General features: G+C 39.6%; 1 protein-coding gene across 4 annotated transcripts in view; it reads left to right on the top strand.

Moving 5' to 3' along the window:
• The window catches only part of GYG1 (glycogenin 1), a 24216-nt gene extending 4677 nt beyond the window's left edge, over window positions 1-19539 (top strand). Inside the window, exons 2-9 of one of the 4 annotated variants that reach the window (XM_042853652.2) lie at window positions 2724-2859; window positions 5475-5649; window positions 5949-6111; window positions 12454-12580; window positions 15074-15145; window positions 16418-16637; window positions 18388-18438; window positions 18688-19539. In XM_042853652.2, the coding sequence (XP_042709586.2) occupies window positions 2724-2859; window positions 5475-5649; window positions 5949-6111; window positions 12454-12580; window positions 15074-15145; window positions 16418-16637; window positions 18388-18438; window positions 18688-18873 (1130 nt within the window). In that variant the 3' untranslated portion in view covers window positions 18874-19539. The remainder of the gene's footprint in view (window positions 1-2723; window positions 2860-5474; window positions 5650-5948; window positions 6112-12453; window positions 12581-15073; window positions 15146-16417; window positions 16638-18387; window positions 18439-18687) is intronic. The other 3 variants (XM_042853654.2, XM_042853653.2, XM_042853655.2) reach the window with 3 other exon arrangements.

Genomic DNA, 19539 nt, shown 5'->3' with positions numbered 1-19539 from the left:
CAGGCAACTCTTTGGATGGCTCCATAAATCTGCAGTTTGCATTGTGGACCGCAGAAAGTAAATGATACCTGCCACTGGGTTGCTCCACGTGGCACTCCAAAAGCGTGGCCTCTTCTGTGCAGAACTAACTCCTGCAAGACTGTAGCCCTTTGACATGTTAGTCTACCTCAGCTTGTCACACCTTAGAGGTTTGTTGTGTCAAAGCTGTTGCCCTGGCAAACTTCTTAAGTGATCACTATTTCTTTTATTCTATATTTATGTAAAATGTGTAGCCACCTGAGGTGCTCAGAAGTCTCTGGTTACTAAAAAGACACGAAGAACAGCTCTGTGAATGCTTGTCTCTCACCAACATAAGTTGGTTCAATAAAAGATATTACTTCACCCACTTTGTTGCTCTAAAAATACCTGCATCACATTTCTGTATCATTCAAAATATGAACATTGATAAAATCTAGCTAAATCTCCTCAAAGCAAAACAAAAATTCTGAAACTTGTTTCAGTAAACACAGTTCTCAGCACAGCTACCCATCTTCCTTGGAAGCAACCAGGGTGGACTTGAAATTGGTGGTTTAAACTGATTTAAATCATTTAAATTAGCAAACAGAAAATATTGATTTACATCAATGATTTAAATCATGTTTTGCATTGTTTTTTTCTTTAGTAAAATAAAAATTGATTCTCACTGATTAGTTGCAAACAAACATTTTAATGGCTACCAAATAGAGCCTTACACTAACCTTGTTGTTTCTCTTTGCTAACCAGAAAGAGGCCACACCATACATTTACATATTTAAGTAATTCTGTATCTTAAAGTACACTTGTTCAGATTAATTCCAACATTTTATATTATGTTGGAAAATGGTGAATGATTTACCAAATTACTAACCTTTTACTTTTGATTTGTCAAGTTCTTGAATAGGAACTCAAATTCAGTTACAATGCACAAAAACAGTGCTTTATTTTTTATTAAATAAAACTACATTAAATGTGCTGCACACACTTTTTTTCTTATCAAAACTTATCAAATGTTTAGTAAAATAAATCAGCTAGATTTAAATACAAAGTAAGTATTATCTGTAGTTATTGAATTGAACAGATTGTTTATGGTCAGTGTCCTTCAAGACTTTAGAACTAGTAGATATATTCTTCTCACCTATTCTTATTAATAGACTGGAAGAGGAAAACAAGATTTCCTGCTTTTTCCATTATCAGCTGGTTTCTTAACTCTGAACTGAAATGAAACTAGGAAACTATTCTCTCCTCACCTTCAGAAGAGATACCACTGTCAAAAGCTGGTTTGGCATGTCATACCCTGGTTACATGTGCTTGTTTTTAGGCAGTGATTTTCACCAGTTTAATGCATTTTTTTCTTTAAAACTTGGCAGCAAATATATACTAATTAAGATTTTTTTATTTAATTTTAATTATTTTAGGCCTTTATAGGTTGTCATTATTTCAAATTTAATTTTAAATAGGTTTATTTCTAAAACTTTAATGTTGATTTAAAATCTGACTTCTACAAAAGTTGTTTCCAAGGTGGACGAATAAATCTGTGAGCATGCTTCTTTGCAAAGCATCTTAATCTTCAAAGGATAGGTCAACTGCACAAACGTGACTAAATTGCAAAAATTGTTTGGTCAATAGTGATTCTATGGTAGGATTGGTAGAGCTAGCTTGGCAACTAAAATATGCATTAGCTAAACGTCACTTTAAACTAAGTTCTTGTTGCTGAGTCACCTGACTTGATCAGGGGTAAATGGGAGGGGTATGTTAGTGTATCTAAGATTGTTGGGGCACCAGAGGAATGGATGGATGGTTTTACTGTAGTTTTAAAATAATCCAGATATTGTTTGTGGTAGAGAACAATGTGAAATATAACTCTGTAAGTAACTCCTACAAGCTTAAATGTTGCCACCATTCAAGTTGTAATTCACTCCTTTTCATATTACTAGATAGAAGATAAGACACTTCCCATTAAAAGTTTGCATTCTCATTGTAGTTTTGCAAGTCTTGCTAAACAAATAAACTGCAAGGTCCGATAAAATTTCAGAATACTGTTACTCCATATGTAGATCTCACATGTTAGAGGCGGGAGTGAAATATCAAATGTACTAACAGAACTCCCTGAATATTCAATTTTAAACACCTTATGGAGAGACTGGCTCTAGAACTAAAGTAGTACTATCTGGCAGACAGATACTCACTGCAGATTGGCCAGTACAAAAACACCTTACATTTGCAACTGATGTTTACTTACCCAGTTGCAGTTCATGGTGTGGATTCTGAGTTCCTTCTAGATGAGGAACTTGCATCCAGGTCCTAGCTGAGTTGAATCCAAAGCGTAAACTAGAATGAAGTTTCTACTTGGCAAAAACTAGAGGATTGGATGTGGCAGTTGGATTTCTCTTCACACAATATGGAATGTGCATCCTTCTACATTTAGACCATGTCTGTCAATGCACTGGCTGATCTAATCAAGGCATGTTGCTTTAGCATACCTCAACTGTGCCAACCTCTTCCATAAATGTTGTATATGCCTACTAATGTACAAGGGATCTTAAACACAGTGAGTGGTTTATTTACTCTTTTGAGGCTCCTCAACATAACTCTCTGCCTAGCACCTTCTGGCGTGAAATACAGTGGTAGAACTGAATAATTTTAGCAAGCATACTTTGATTTAAAACTAAATGTGAATACTAACACAACTTCTCTTCCTTTTCAAGATCAGTCTTTTGTGACTCTAGCTACGAATGACTCTTATGTTAAAGGAGCACTGGTCTTGGGTTCATCTCTGCAACACCAGAGAACAGTAAAGAAACTAACTGTGCTCATAACGCCTCAGGTCTCTGCTCCCATGAGGTATGTCACTTCATGAGTATTTTCACCTAGTTGTTCATTGAATGCTCCTGTTACAATAATTTTTAACCCCCAAATGAAAGCTCTCTGTCGTGACCTTCTAAAGCTCGTCAGAATATTACAAAACACTAAAGGCAGTAGATGCCAATTAGTATTCTGTGAACTTCTATACACTTGCTGCTTCCAGCAGTAAACTATCCAATCCGAGCATACCGGTTGACAAGTCATACACTGAAGAGACTGACAAATAGCTAAATTTAATCCACTAGCCAACGAGACACAGGATGGTCTTGTGGTTAAGGCACTGGTCTGGGTTTCAGATGAAAGTTCAATGTCTGGCTCTACCACACTTTCTGGGCAAGTCGTATAATCTTTCTCTGCCTCCCTTCATCAGTAAAATAGAGATAACGCTTCCTCTCCTACCCCTTGTCTGTGTTGTATTTTAAGGCTATGTCTATGCTACCACTTACGTTGATATAACTTATGTTGCTCAGGGGTGTGAATAAACCATCCCCGAGTGACATAAGATACACCGACATAAACGCCGGCATGAACAGCACTATGTCCACAAGAAAGTTTCTCCCACCAGCACAGCTAACGCCACTCATTGGGGGTGGATTAATTATGTTGACGGGAGAATGCTCTCCCATTGGCGCTACTGTAAGATCTCTAGTATAGACATAGCCTTAGACTACAGGTCTTCAAGGTAGGGTCTCTTTTGCTGCCAGCACAATGGCACAGTAGTTTAGGGCACTAGCCTGAGACTCAGATCAAGGCTGAGTACCCTGCTCTTCTACGAGGCTTCCTGTGACCTTGTTCAAGTCTTCATCTCTCTGCCTTTGTTCCCCATCTGTAAAATGGGGGAAGACTAGTCCTTCTCTAACTCAGATATTTTGAGGATAAATGCATCAAAAGCCGAGGCACCTGGATAATCTAGTAACGGAGGCCATATAAGTAAATTAGATAGAACTTCAAATTTGAAACAACTCATCCCCCCCTGCGAACTTTAATACTTACCTTTCATATTAAATTCTTCATGAAGGCAGGAAATAAGCAAGTTGGTTATAGCTCATCCTTTGAGCTTCTCAGTCTTATCTGTCACTGAATATATTAATGTAACAAGCCTTTGCTACAACAAAAGCTAAACTTCGGCATGGAACCGAGCTTAGAAGTCTTTGACTAGATGAGAGTTTAACTTCAGGCCATAACGTCCCTTTGAACTTGGGAGTGGGAAGTAACTAGCTGGACTAGTTACATGACCCTTGTTATCTAATCCACAGGAAGCTGTCTTGGCCAAATACTGCTTGCTATAATGACAGGTGATTCCAGGTTTATCTCTACTATCTAACACAAAATGGGCTACTTAATCAGTCTCAAGGCTCTCACCTCTGCCTCACTTATACAACAGCATTCTATTTAGGTGAATCATCTTCCTGTCTACCAGGCTAACAGTTTCCTCCTGAAGAGGTGGGCATGAAAATACAAACTCCAACATTACAATTAAAACAAATCTATTTGGACAGCCAGTGGAATGTGGCATGAATAGAACTTGCAGATTTTATTATTGATCTGCAATATTCATGTATATTTTAGAAGTAATTTTTTTTAACTTCCCCTGGGACTAGAATAATATTGAATATCACTTAAAGTACAACCGTTGACAATCTAGAGGGCAAAGTTGTAGTTCAAGACAATTCAACTTATACAAATTTACAGTTTAACTCCCTGATAGCAACTCAAAATACTCAAGACACTTATGGGTTGGCTAGCCCAACCTGCACTACAGGTATTAAACGTAAAATGTCAAGAAAGCTGAAACCATAAGCATTAGTCCCTCAAAGTAGTCTGTAGAAATTAAGATACTTCTACAGATACTGATGTTTAATTTTAGTGGGTAGATTAAACGATGATAAAAACTGGACTTGCATAACTGCCAAGAGCTTTAAGAACTCATAATATATCTTATTTCAGTTTAGCTCTTCAGAATTAATATGATGCTTTTAACTTACAGTGGACACAACATTGGTCCAAGAGACCATTTCCAAGAAAAAAGGAAGTAAACTAAACTACGTAGATGTCTACTGCACTCACTGCCACATGAAGAGCCATGGCTAAGTAAACACTCTCTTGATGTGCTAGATAAACTAGCAGCAGTTGGGTCTGTTCCTTGTGGCTTTAAAGGTCAACAAGAACTGTTCAGGATTCAGCTGCTGTCCAAAGTCCTGCACAGACCAGTCTAATAGCTTCTTGTTTCTTAGCTATAAGCTTAAAATAGTCTGTCACCTCACCAAGAGGCAGTGTTCTCAGGTCTGGCTGAGCCTCCCACACAGTTTGTCTCAAACTACAAGACCTGATCTGCCTGACTTGTGTATATACACAGGGCTTCAGTTCTCTTTGCTACTACTCCAGCACCAGTCAGGAGCACTAACTGGTAACTAAGGTATTTCTATGCTAGAAACTTGACAAGACTCTTGTGCACCTGTCTAAATAAAAGACAGTCTAGACTTCAAATCCTTAGTGTGCACTAAGAGTCTAGGCAATACAAAACTATCTTGGGGTTGGGGATATTGGAAAGACCTAACTTGCAAAAATAAATCAACAATTACTACTTTCCACAGGAAAGTGCTAGAAAAAGTCTTCGATGAAATCTTGTTGGTAGATGTCTTGGACAGTGGAGATTCAGCCCATCTAGCACTAATGAAAAGACCTGAGCTGGGTGTCACACTAACAAAACTCCACTGCTGGGAACTGACTCAGTATTCAAAATGTGTGTTCATGGATGCAGACACAATGGTAAGTTATATATTTGCTATTCAGAATACAGTTCCTTCTAGTGGCTTGCAATAGAAACCTCTTCTTACTGGGGACCTGTAACTTGGTATGCAGGGAAGTGCTCTTAAGCCTACAAAACCACTTGTAATTGGTAGTAATAAGGGAATATATCCATGTCAAAGCTGTTCTGCATAAAATGAGACCTTTGATATGAACCCTTACCTTCATATCTTGGGGTGGATAGCAAAAATCAACAAAACATAATGCTATGAAGCGTTAGCCTAGAAAACAGAAAGCAATTTTTTCCCCCCTACAACTAGGTTTTATCAAATATTGATGAGCTTTTTGAGAAAGAAGAGCTATCTGCAGCACCAGATCCAGGCTGGCCTGACTGTTTTAATTCTGGAGTTTTTGTTTATCGACCTTCCATTGAAACATACAATCATCTGTTACAACTTGCCACAGAGAAAGGCAGCTTTGATGGTATGTATTGACTCCAACTCCAATATTTGAGGTTTGGATTGTTTAAAATGCTGAGGGGGGGAGGAATATCTCAGATGGGCATGCCTTAGGGGACACCACTTACATTAGAATTCTAAAATTCCAGCACCTCATTGGAAAGAGTACTCATGTTTACAGGAAACTCATATGCATGGACTCCTATAAATTGAGTCTGACTTCATTATAGTCAGAAATCTAACATCAAACATTAATAAGCTTATCTTGTATTAAAGGCCTAGATGGACTTCAGAGGGACCTTAATGAGTCTTAAGTGGGAAAGGTAGGCCAACCTAAACAGCCATTTCTAAAACTTTCTCTGTAGCTCTCAACTAGAAGAATGAAGATTCTTTAGATTATAAACCAGTATCCTGCATTTTAGATACAAACTAGTCACTAATGGATTTGATTGTGTTGGTCACTTACTGATTAAATCAGTGAAAATAAGCTCCCATCAACTCAACTTTTCACAAAAATCATTTGTGGATATCCTTGGAGATAAAGTGAACATGATGTTTCCAAAGTTGGACTGCTCTAAGTGGCTTTTTGAAATGATTTGTTCTAAAACGTATTCTTCTACTCTCATCAGCTAGTCAAATAGCTGAGTAAAATTAGAGATGTTTTTATTAATCAATAGCAGCATTTCCTCAAAAAGAAAAGGTGGGGGGGGGAGAGATTTGTCTCTATGGAGACAACAGTCGTATTACTCAGAGGCAAGGCATGTGGGGGAAGCATGTAGGGTCATGTGCTTCCTCTCCCCCCCCCCCTTTTGCTGGTTGGTTTGTACTGAGCATGCTTGGTAACTGCTGAGGTCAGCTGCCCTCATTCTGGCAAGCATGGGTCATCTCTGGTGTTACTAACTAGTTTTAACAACCTTGTTCATGCTGATTGAGTAGCAAACTGTCTTGCAGGCTTCTTACCTCCAAAGAGAGTTCAGACCTAATAGTCCCAAGAGTAAATTTCCTGGCCCATGCAGTTCCTTGCTTTTTTTGTATTCATTCTGGCAAGTACTGCTAATGGGCCCCTTAATCTAGAATGGTGGCCAAATGAGATTCTACAAGTGGCCTATTGACTGTAGATGACCTCTGTGTTAACTTCCTTTGGAGCACCATTTTCAAGTAAGTTGGTAGTACAGTTGCATTTGCTGCCTCACTGAATAATTGGACATGCCGAAAAAGGGCTTCTGGTTCAGTCCAGCAATCCCATACAGTTGCTACATGTGGACCAGCAAACTAAACTGGACTATCACCTTGAGGGTTATGAGGTAAGACTTAATGGTGAAGAAACTCTGCCCTTACTCAGGTTTTAGCCCTCAAAAGCAGGAATTTAGCCTTTGAATTAGTCAGTGGTAATCTCTATTAGAATTCTAGTAACAAGAAACTTTACAGACTGAAGATGTTTTAATCACAGCCAGTGCTAACAAGTATAGAACTTAGTTGCAAGATACACAAGTACAAAATTATCAACCATACAAGAATACACTGAAGTTAAACTAATCAGCTACTAGAAAATGCTTTTTGTATTTCTGTAGTACTGAAGCTTTGACTCTCAAGTGGCTGCATTAAGTTCAAGTTCATGAAGAAAACAGTGTATCAAAAAGGATAACTTCAAGGCTGTGAGTTGAATAACCCCATGTTGTCACCTGGCTCTACTCTAGGTCCTGCTGCACTTCATGTTTTTATATATGCCATAGGCATTTTGTTTGACATGGTTATAAAATGTCAGTCAAGCAATATGCCTGTGGCATATGTAAAAGCATGAGTAAACAGGCTTTTGATCTAATTTAGTATCAAGAAGTACCTCTCAAATCTAGTTGGGACAAATTCCTGACAACTGGTCTCCCACTAACTTGGTAGTCCCTTTTAAAACCTTAGAGGAGCTGTGGTTCACTTGAAGCCCAAGACTCTTCCTGAGAATAGCTATCCTAAAATACTATTTCAAATGAGGTTAGCTTGACAAACTGGTGTCAGACAGGAAGTTTGACTTCAGTCTCTATCATGCAAAATCCCCACTGTAGCCATAAAGAGCTTGATAAAGCAACTAGTGTAGCACATAATAAATTTAACAGAATAAATCATGGTTGTGCTTCTTGGGGGTCAGACAATAACTTCATCTGATGGTATTGACAATGATACTCTGGCCAAGGATCTAAAAGTGCTGCTAACCAGCATGCCTGTCTCAAATTATTTCAGTGAGTGCTAAACTCAAGCATTCTTCCAACATGCAGCTAGTCCCATGTTTATAAAGAAGTGGTTCTCAACCCGCGGCCCATGGGCCACTTGCAGCTGAATCAGCACACAGCTGCAGCCTATGTGACATCCTAAGGGCCATACAGGTAGTATTTATGTTGTGTGGATGCGGCCCACATAACACAGACTAGAGAGCTGCATATGGGGCCCTCAATGGTAAAGAAGTTGAGAACCACTGTTATAAAGCAAAACCTACATTATTGCTATGATAGGGACTCTAATGTGGTGTTCAAAAATCTCACTCCTAAACATGGTACAATGACATACTAACAATTCATTTCCCATCTTAAACTTTGTGCATAAGCATTATTAGATCAATAGGTTTTGATGTAATTGTATAATGTATAAAAAAAGCTGTTTTTGTGCAGACCTAGTTATAAGAATTGAATCTAGTAACAAAAAAGAAGCAAGCTTAAGGCTGACCTATAAGGGTAGTGAAAGAGCATTGTTAATGTTTTAACTCTATTCATACTGTTTCCACCACTTGGGTCTTTTATACTCCCAGGCCAGTCACTCTCTAAAACAGGAGCACTTTATTAAATTTGTCATAATCCAAAAAAAGCTTGCACATGCCCACTGTTGAAGTCTTACAGTAGCATGCCATTCTGCTGTGATCATATCTGCTCACCAGAGCTATCTTCAGCAGAACACCAATCCTTAAGGGATAGGGTACAAGAAAATATAGCTCAGGCATTCCACCCTAGTAAACAAGATTCACACTACAATACTCCTCTTAACTCAGTGCCACTTCTACAGTAAGAAAGCAATTGCCAGTGGCCATAAGACTTGCTGAATATTTTAATACAGCACACAGTGGTCACAACTCTTGGATACTAATTCTTTCTTAGGTCCCCAAGAAGTTTGTGAAAATATCTTCCACTATAATACTGCTTGCCTCAAATATTGGTATACATGACTACAAAGTAGTCAAAATATCTATTTTATAAAGACAGACTAAAAATGTCCACTAGTTTTCCATTTCTGGGAAATGATAAATTGATCTTATCTGTGAACTCAGCTGCCCTAAAGGTTTAGGATAACATGATGCCGTAATCTTGGTCCACGCTACTGTATCTAATGGGGAAGGAGAAGGGAAACTCAACTTCGTAACTGGAATGTCCGATGCTTGCCTTAGACAAGACTTCCAGGTTTCTAGCAAATTTCTAAAAACCTGGGGCTTTATGAATTTAAAAGCAAGACTAGCTAGAATAAAAAGTCTACCTATCTTATAGTTTATAGGAGTGCAAGGGAAACTGGTTCTACTAGATTTTCTTCTAGCATGGGATCCAAGCTGGTATTCTAGCAGTTAATAGTTTCAGATCTAAAACAACATGTAGATGTAAGATGCTAAAGTATTGATTATACCTGCAACTGTAGTAGCATATTGCACAATTATTATACAACACTAACTTGAACTGGCATTCCACTTTGGTGGGTTCGGAGGGGTTCTTGGTTTCAGTAAGACTAGGACACTGAAACAGTCATAACATAAGGAGCGAAGAATATGCAGTGGAGAGGAAGTATTGGATGATGGTATTTGGGAGGAATTTAGTAACCTGTACTATGCAGGAGGACTAGTTATATGATGCAAAACTTACAGCTGTTCTTTATGTCTACATGCAAATCTATTCCAAACAATCACTCAGGATAGTAGAATCACTTAGTCTAAACTTACAGACCAACACAAAACATGGGAGGTCTGGCTCCTCTACCTCAAACTGTTGTTGTAACAGAACTGTATTAAGATGTGTTCAGCTGGTAAAACACCATAGGAATATGCATCTCAAACATTTAGATGCAGAGACACTTTCTAATATGGTAGAAGTCTTACAAAATAAAGGCATGCAAGTTCCCAATATATAGTAATAGTTGCATATCTCTTGACTTGGAAGAGCTTTCCTAACAACATCGGATGACAAACTCACTTAGTTTCTGTGCTCTCTCAAATTTACCCCATGTCTGGGGTCCTACCAAATTCATACCCATGAAAAACGCGTCACGGACCATGAAATTTGTTCTCCCCCTGAAATCTGTATAGTATAGGGTAAAGCCCACAAAAGGCCAGATTTCACAGAGGAGACCAGTGTTTCTCAAACTGGGGGTCCTGAGTCTCTGACCCAAAAGGGAGTTGTGGGGAGGGTTGCAAGGTTATTTTAGGGGGGGCTGCAGTATTGCCACTCTTACTTCTGCGCTGCCTTCAGAGCAGGCAGCCAGAGAGTGGCAGCTGTTGGCCGGGCACCCAGTTCTGAAGGCAGCACCCCATCATCATCAGCGCAGAATGTTGGCAGTACTATACCATGCCACCCTTACTTCTGAACTGCTGCCTTCAGAGCTGGGAGGCTGGAGAGTGGCAGCTTCTGACTGAGGGCCCAGCTCTGCAGGCAGCAGCGCAGAAGTAAGGGTGGCAATACCGTACCATGCCATTTTGCTTCTACTGGTGGCAGCAGTTCTGCCTTCAGAGCTGGGCTTCCGGCCAGCAGCCACTGTTCTCCAGCTGCCCAGTTCTGAAGGCAGTGCTACCACCACCAGCAGCACAGAAGTAAGAGTAGCAGTACCACACACACACAATAACCTTGGGATCCCCCCACAATTCCTTTTTGGGTCAGGACTCCTACAATTACAACACTGAAATTTCAGATTTCAATAGCTGAAATAATGAAATTTACTATTTTTAAAATCCTATGACCGTGAAATTGACCAAAATAGACTGAATTTGGTAGGGCCTTACACATGTCACTTCTAACTTACTGCTGTATCAATTGGCTGCTTGGCAAAAAGCTAATAGTAAAACACTGCCATGATTTCTTCAGAATTGTTTTATCTTACCTTTTGGCTCTGCTAGTGGTGATTTCATTCTGACAAGTGATAGTCTGGTTTCTTATACACCTTTTTTGCCCTAGCTGGCTGGCATAAATATAGTGGAATTGTTAGTCATACTAACAATGGGGGGAGAGTAGTAATACAATAATTTTAATCCTACCTTAATCCAAAAACATATATATCAGGAATCTCACTTGTGTGTCAAAGCTGTCTACTCTTTATCAACATTATAAGATCAAATTCAGAATAGCATATCATGTCCTAAAACAGAAAGAGTTAGAGGGGAGCTTGCGTAGTTCTTGGTCTGGAAAAGTGCTGAGGCTGTTTCTGTAAGTAAAGAACAAATGTCAAGGTGAACAACACAAGCAAAGTCTGACTAATCCACGTTCTCGTCAAATTCCTACATTCTGTTCAGCATTCCAAGTCTCTTAGGAAAACACATGTCATAATGGCTCTGCATGCAGGAAATCATTCACTGACTTCTGCTGTTGTAAACTAGCCTACATTCAACATGGGGGTCTGAACACCTATTGTATGCATCAACTGAAACATAAAACTTCTAGTTTCACATAAGCTTATGAAGCTAACTAGGAGCTTTAATATAGTTGACTTCTAGTATGACATCTCTCAGAAAATGTAATTAAGGCCTACACTGCTTCTAGCAAACCATCAGTCCTTGATCGAAAAAAGCAGTTTCATTATGTACAGGACTGCTGAGCCACATGTGGGCTTCTAATAATCAACCGGTGGTCAGAATTATCTTGGTTACATGTGTAAACATGGAGTGACAGATCATAATCTAGTCTACTGTATTTGCCTCACTGCAACTGGAATAACAAGTCTGACACTTCCAATGTTTACTACTCCAGTTTAACTCAACTTCCAGTTGTGAATGGAAACTGAGTTGCATCATGCAAGACCAAATGCATGTTCACATGTAAATTATACCAGTAGGGATTCTAAGCCTTTGGCTGTCTTCTGGGAGGTAAAATAGCCTAAAGTATGACTTAAATTTACAAATCTATAGCTGCCTCTGGCAAGAGGAAGAGGGCTAATGTGCCCTCCCAATGGTGAAAATGTTATAGTTTAAGAAAACTAATTTCTATAAATAGAATGCTACTGTATTGCTGATTCCTACTGGGTGTGGTAGCTCACATGACTAAACTGAGTCTTGAATCCGTGATTTAGTGAAGAAACTTAAAACAGGAATACTGATTGTGTTCATGCAGCCTGTTAACTCTCCATCTTTCCCTTTCAGGTGGGGACCAGGGGTTATTAAACACCTTCTTCAGCAGCTGGGCAACAACAGATATCAACAAACACTTGCCATTTATTTATAACTTAAGCAGCATTTCTCTATACTCCTACCTCCCAGCATTTAAAGCGTAAGTTCAACATTTTCTTGTAGAAAAATTATTCATAATCTAGTGTAGCCATTATACAGGCCAAATTTACTAGAGCTTTTGTGAAGCAGACCCATCTCTTACTAGATGATGAAAAGGCTGTATAAAATCAGTTCTTTGACTCAATTTCAGTGTGGAGATCCAAGGTTAGGCCAAATGAACAGTATGTGATAGCTAGTGCAATCTCTTAATTTCACTTTGAACCATGTAATGGTTTAATTTGATAAAAAAACTAATTAAAATGGAAGTATTCTTTACATGTCTGTGGCCTAAACTACCTCTGTCAGTAGCAGCAGCTTATTCTTTGAATTAATTTACCTAGCATAGGTGCATTTGCCGAGGACCTGTTCTGTTGCAAGAGTACAACTCAACACACTTTTAATCACAGGTATACTACTGTGACCAAAGAGGCATTATCTGCACTGCTGTTGTCCTTGCTAAAGAGTTTGGTTGAGTGAGGTTTAGCCCAAGACAAGGTGGGCTGAGTATGGTGACAACATCTATATAGATTATAATTTCTCTCCTTTTTTGGCCTGTTACTAAAACGAATCATGATACAAGCGTAGTTATTGGGTTGCCCCTTTTGGGGGCTGTCATCGGTGGCATAAATATTTGACTCAAAACAAAAATGCTGCAGGGACAGTCATGTCCTGCAAATAAGCAGACCTGGGTGTCAAACATGAGGTTTTTCCTCTGTTGCTTACACTCCACCTCACAGCAATCTTCCTAAACCTGCAATAGCCAGCTTCTAGGGCAGCAAATAACAAAGCTTGTTTTTGTCCTTCTGAGCACAAACGCAAGTCCCTGCCATTTCAGGTAACGTTTTTCCCATGTAATGGTACTTTGTGTTACCAGCCTAATTCTGATCTAAACTCTAGGATTGTTACAGCATAAAGTGTGTAAAACTATTCAAATATGGGTGCAATTTACGATCTTTTTATTACAACTGGGCCATGTTAACTTGCTTCAAAAGCAAGTGAGGAGCAATTGCATGAAAACGCCAAGTGATCTTTAGATGACATCATGTTGCTAGAGATTAATGCAGCAGCTAACATAAGCAGTATTGTTGCTGGCTCAAGTTCAAACCATGTCTTGTGATCTGAACATCTGAAATATTGTCAGGTTAAAATTAGAACGCTTATTTTAAGAAGAAATACATGCAAGCCAGAGTGAATACTCACTACTGAGTAGTCAGAATAAACAGCATTCAGTAAGCTGAAAGCTATTGTGATGTACACAATAGTCTCCTCAGCTACTCCCTTGCTGAAATTAGTCATGTCGCAAAAAAACTTTATAATTGACCTTGATTTTGCCATGAGAGGTCAGCTGGATCTGCCTGGCCCAGGCAAAAACTTCCTTCAAACCGAATGGAGCTGTTAAAGCTAGTGGTTTCTGGATTTTGCAAGTAACACGTGGGCTGTCAGAGTAGGCATTCTAAACGAACATCTTTTTGATGTAGATGCCCACATCCACTAGACACAGTTCAATAGTTGTAATGAACCAAACTTTAAACCTACTCTGACATCAATATCTAATCCTTCAGAGTCTCTGTACCATGAGGCTAAGATTCACACCTGCAATCTTACATGCTGGGTACCCCTGCTTTTGGGGAGGACGGGGGGAAGGAATACAACTAGTGACTGCAATCTGTTTGAACATACTTAAGTTTTCTATAGAAAATAAAGGCACTTTCATCCTGACTGACTCCAAAATGAGTGGCAGCAGAGAACAATCCAGGAATGCATGGAATGTGCTAGTGTAACTATTGTAGAAGACCAGTTTCCTTTACAAGCCTAATCTTATTCACACAACAGGAAGGATCAGCCTAAACCAGTGTTTCTCAAATGCGGCCACCGTAGGTACATGCAGCCACTAAGGGCTTTTTGTGCAGCCACAGCCTCCTGGGCAGTGATTGAGGGGGCAAAGCAATGTTAACAAACAAATATCAATTTTCACAGAAACAGACTTGCTAGCTAGTCTTTTTTTTTTTTAAAACATTTAAAAAAAAACACCAAAAAAGCAAAAGAAACAACAAAAGACAAGAACGTGCAAAGCACATTATTTGTTTCTATTCTCTTTAGGTCCGATGTAGCGTAGACTTACCCTGAAACAGATCCAATTGACTGACCCTCAAGAGGACATAATGGAGTTGTCTTAAATCCATTAAAATGGTCTTGACTAGCTTAAAAACTAAACTTGGCTATTTATTCTGATCCCTTAGCCACTCGGGCACTGCACTTAAAGCTTGAAAACGAAGTTCTTCAAAGCAATCTCTTGTATATTCCTTGTATTTAACAGTGAATTTGACCTAAACTCTGGCAGCAAGATTCCTCCTGCTGATCATACAATAGCTTCACATCACTTTCAAACATTTATGTTGACACATGAAAACATACAATTTAATAAAATTTAGTGTTTAAACTACCACAAAACACTAAACTTTTAACATGCTGCATATCTTCTCAATGGAGCTAGGTTTACCCCAAGAGCTGAGGAAACTGGGAGTATTTCCCAGCTGCTGAGGAGAGAGCCAGGGCATCCGAGAAGGTAACCTGGGCTTGTTGAATGATCTGATTTCTGCTGACCTGATCAGAAGTGAAATGGGGAATATGGATATCAAAAACCACTGATTTAAAGTTTTCACTAAAATGAAAATGAGGCAGTTCACCATTGGGAAGATTTCTGCCTGCAGACTTGAGAAGGCAGCGTACTGCTTGACTAGGTTCCTGATAGAAAGCTTCCTCTGCAACCAGAAGGGCTAGAAACTCTAAGGGCTTGTCTACACTGGCACTTTGCAGCGCTGCAACTTTCTCACTCAGGTGTGAAAAAACACCCCCCTGAGAGCAGCAAGTTTCAGTGCTGTAAAGCGTCAGTGTAAACAGTGCACCAGCGCTGGGAGCTATGCCCTTCATGGAGGCGGGTGTTTTTTAGACTACACAAGCCACGCTTTAGCATTGCCAGTGTAGACTAGCCCTAACTCATACTCGGAGTGGAGGCAAAGTCTATAGCAATGTAACACCAAGAGTTCACTGGGGTGGGCTCTCTGATCCTACTAGACTACTACTAGCAAGGTAAAGGGACTTTAAAAAGTACACTCACTATAGCTGCATGATGATTTATGTAACCCTTCCATTAAAAACTAAGTGTAATCAGACATTCTTGATCTACCTGGAGAGCCAAGATTTTAAGGGTTCTGAACAGCCATGTATTTGAAGAAAGAAATTTGTCAAGGCAGCAATGGGGGGGGGGAGGGAAGAGAGAGAGAATCATGAAAACACCTCCATGCAGTCTCACCATGGCAGGTGAGACAGACTGTATCCTTCAAGGATGCCTGAACTATCCGCTGCAGTGGCAGAAGCTTTCTGAAGCTGGATATTCTGACCAACTCAAACCTCCCCTTCTGTAGGGCTGAAGACTAAAAAACCAGTGATCTTATCACTGATGGCTGATTAGCTAAGTGTATGGTGTCTAGCTATTTGGATCACTGAATCTGTAGTGGAAACTCTCACTCTTAAAACTTGTTCTGATTGCAACTGCTGCTTGAGACTGTTCGATCCTGAGCTCTCCTGGACACCAAACTACCAAGAGACTGGCTGCTGTAAGTACTGAAATGGCCCAAACCAGTAGGTTTTGGCTATTTTCAATCTCAATAAGCTATTTGAGGTAGAAGTCTATCTGCATTCTCCTCTTGCATAGTGATGCTTTCAGTGCCAGTAGGCAGTTGCAATTTCTTAGCATTCCATCTCCTAAAGAAAAAGCTATCATGTATGTACTTTTCCTGGACATCTGGTATCTAATTCAAATTCCTTTGTTTGGCAGGTTTGGTTCAAATGCTAAAGTGGTGCATTTCCTAGGAAGAATGAAACCATGGAATTACACATATGACTCTAAAACCAAAAGCATAAAAGGTGACACAAGTGATCCCACAATGGTTCACCCAGAATTCCTCAACATGTGGTGGCATACCTTCATCACCAACATCTTACCCCTACTAGAACAACATGGTATTGTTAAAGACGCCACTACAGGTGTAAAGGCGGTATGTCATCATCTTGTATCTTAGATACCTGTATTGAAACATTCTAAATGCGGATGTTCTGTACTTCCCCCATCCCAGACTTCAAATTACTGAAGGCTTCAGGGAGAATCCATTGACTTGAAGCATAGCTTTTTTTCAACTCCTTGTTTAAGACTTGAAATAAAGTAGAACAGAGGAAATAACTGGGTTGGTCTGGTCACTGGTGTAACTGTTTACTCACCTCCCTTTCTAAATAACTACACCTCTACCCTAATATAACGCGACCCGATATAACACTAATTCGGATATAACACGGTAAAGCAGCACTCCAGGGGGGGCGGGGCTGCGCGCTCCAGCGGATCAAAGCAAGTTCGCTATAACGTGGTTTCACCTATAACGCGGTAAGATTTTTTTGGCTCCCGAGAACAGCGTTATATTGGGGTAGAGGTGTACTGTGAACTGCAAAAGTGGCTATTAACAATGGTGTAGAAATCAAACGGGGGTAAATTTTTTCCCCCCCAACTACATACAGAGCCCTGACTCTCACTGACTTCAAGCGAACAGACTTGGTCTTCTAGCTCAAGCAGTAAAGGCTCATTGTTTTGGGGGTCAGTCCCCACAGATGATACCCAAACAAAAATGTTGTATGACAAAACAAGGAGTCAGGATCCTGAAGTCCTTAAGTAATTTGTAGCAACCTAACATTTGTACTAACTAATAGGAATTATCTGGCTGTTAACCAGCTTAAAGCTCACCAGATTAAATTCGAATAGTTCTACAACAGGTGTTCCCAAATATGCTGAACTAAATGTCTCTAACTTTCCAAAGTCCACACATCCCAAGTTGGAAAGTGCTTGAACCTGTGAGACTAAACTTTGTCTCCATTTACTTCTCGTACCGAAGTTCTGCTAACACTGCAGAAATATTAACCCCCTTATCTTTTTTTAAAAGGATTTTTGTCTTGTAACAAAATACTGAATTTTTACTGAATATCAAGGTTTACTCCAGATATTCCGGAAATGATTCCATTCTGTGGAAAAGGCCATACAGAAATACCTTGTAACCCACCCTTTACTGGCCAGAGTGAACCCCCATTTTATGCTCCCTAAAGACTGATGAAGAGCAAAATGTTGATGCTGAATGGCCTAAAATTAAAACTAGGATTGAGCAGAGACCTCCTGTGTTAGAGGTTCCCCCTTATCACAAAACTGAATTCTGAACATTAGGTGAGAACAAGCAATCTCATACAGTGGTTAAGATCTCTCCCTGGATGATAGTGTGTGCAATGATGGTCACCACTACAGTGATGTGAGATATATGGGTGTGATCAGCCTTGCAGTTCAGAAGCTACTCTGTAGAAGTAATATAACTGCACTAATATTCATGCATCTCAGACTGAGACTGCAGATGGTTATAAGCATGACTAAAAGAGAACTTGGCATACTAGGAGTGCTCCTGCGACACTCCACAGGCTGTTATTGACAGTCTCTATAGGAGGGAGGGGAGAAAAGATAGTCTAGGAAGATTGCATCTGTAGAGCAAGTGGAAAGTATAGGTTAAGGCAACGTTCTATCTTTATTTTAATCTTTTACACATTGAGTTTAATAGCATGTATGGAATGCAGCTTTGCAGTAACTTTATACTAAATTTAGTATAACCGAAAATAAAGTAGTTTTAAGTTCTCAACCTTTCTAAGCCCAAAGTTACTGATCTGTTTTAGAGCTATGCTTTCTCTTGTCCATCTTACACCTTTCTAATGAACTATTTGCAGCTATCGGGCTTGGTCTATTCTCTGGCTTTCTCTTGTGGCTTCTGTAGAGAGGTATGAAGAACTTAAACCGATATTGACCAGTACTTTCCTGTGCGCTCTCCATTGACTTCTTAATTTGTTCATTTTTCTTTTTGGCTAGGAAAGTTGTATAAACCCTGCATTTTTTTTTTCCCCCCAAACAGTGCTTGCTGCTTTGCATGAGAACATCTCATTGGTTCTCCCACCCTCAGCCCTCTATTGCTTGCTTAGAAATAGGACCTATAACTCTTATATAGTCTACTTACTATGCTCTCCTTTCAGGACGAGGTTACAGAGGCAGTGTCCCACATGTCACTTTCAGCAGCAGCACTAACTTCGCCATCATCTCCCCCACCAGCTGAATCTTCAGAAGAACGGAAGGAGAGGTGGGAGCAAGGCCAGGCTGACTACATGGGAGCAGACTCCTTTGACAATATCAAGAAAAAACTTGACACTTACCTCCAATAGAAGCACTTCTATTGCCGATATTCATAGAGATACAAGAACTTCTTCCCGAGCTATTGCAGCTAGGAAAGTGTTGAATGTGGTCAGTTAAGCTTACCTAGTAGCTTGATAAAACTCATCAGGCTGAAGATCTTTGCAGTACTACAGGTGAGAACTGAGCAAAAGCTATAAAGTAGAAATCCTCGTGCCGGCTGTACCTGCACAATCCTGAAGTCTTCCCTTTTAAGTAAAACTGCTGGATATGCCTATTTAAAAATAAAAACAAAAAACTGGGGAACAGGGCACTAAACTGGCTTGACACTTATTCCTTTAAACCTGTAGGGCTGTGCTTTACCTCTTAAAAGATGAATGGCGTTACTCCTTTTGCTTGCTATCTTATATAGGAGATCATATTTTTGAGATTGTTTAGAAGTTGAAGTGGTTGTAACACTGCCTTACTGTAAATGTTAGTACTAAACTGTTAGCATACATGCAAACTTAATACAACTTCTAACAGCAAAGGCACTGCTTTATGGTATTAGTCTCACACTGAAGATCTTGACCAGGTTTTTATGTACAGTACATACAGCATGGTAGAATGTCTTTGTTTAGTTCTGTATACTATGGGACTATAAAACTGAGTTTTACCTGTAATATTGCACTCATTGCAAAATAAAAACTCGTGATGCA

This window comes from Chrysemys picta, chromosome 9 (genome assembly GCF_011386835.1).
Source record: "Chrysemys picta bellii isolate R12L10 chromosome 9, ASM1138683v2, whole genome shotgun sequence".
Classification (NCBI taxonomy): Eukaryota; Metazoa; Chordata; order Testudines; family Emydidae; genus Chrysemys; species Chrysemys picta.
Note: the sequence above shows the minus strand (reverse complement) of the source record. Positions and strands in the feature narration are given on the sequence as shown.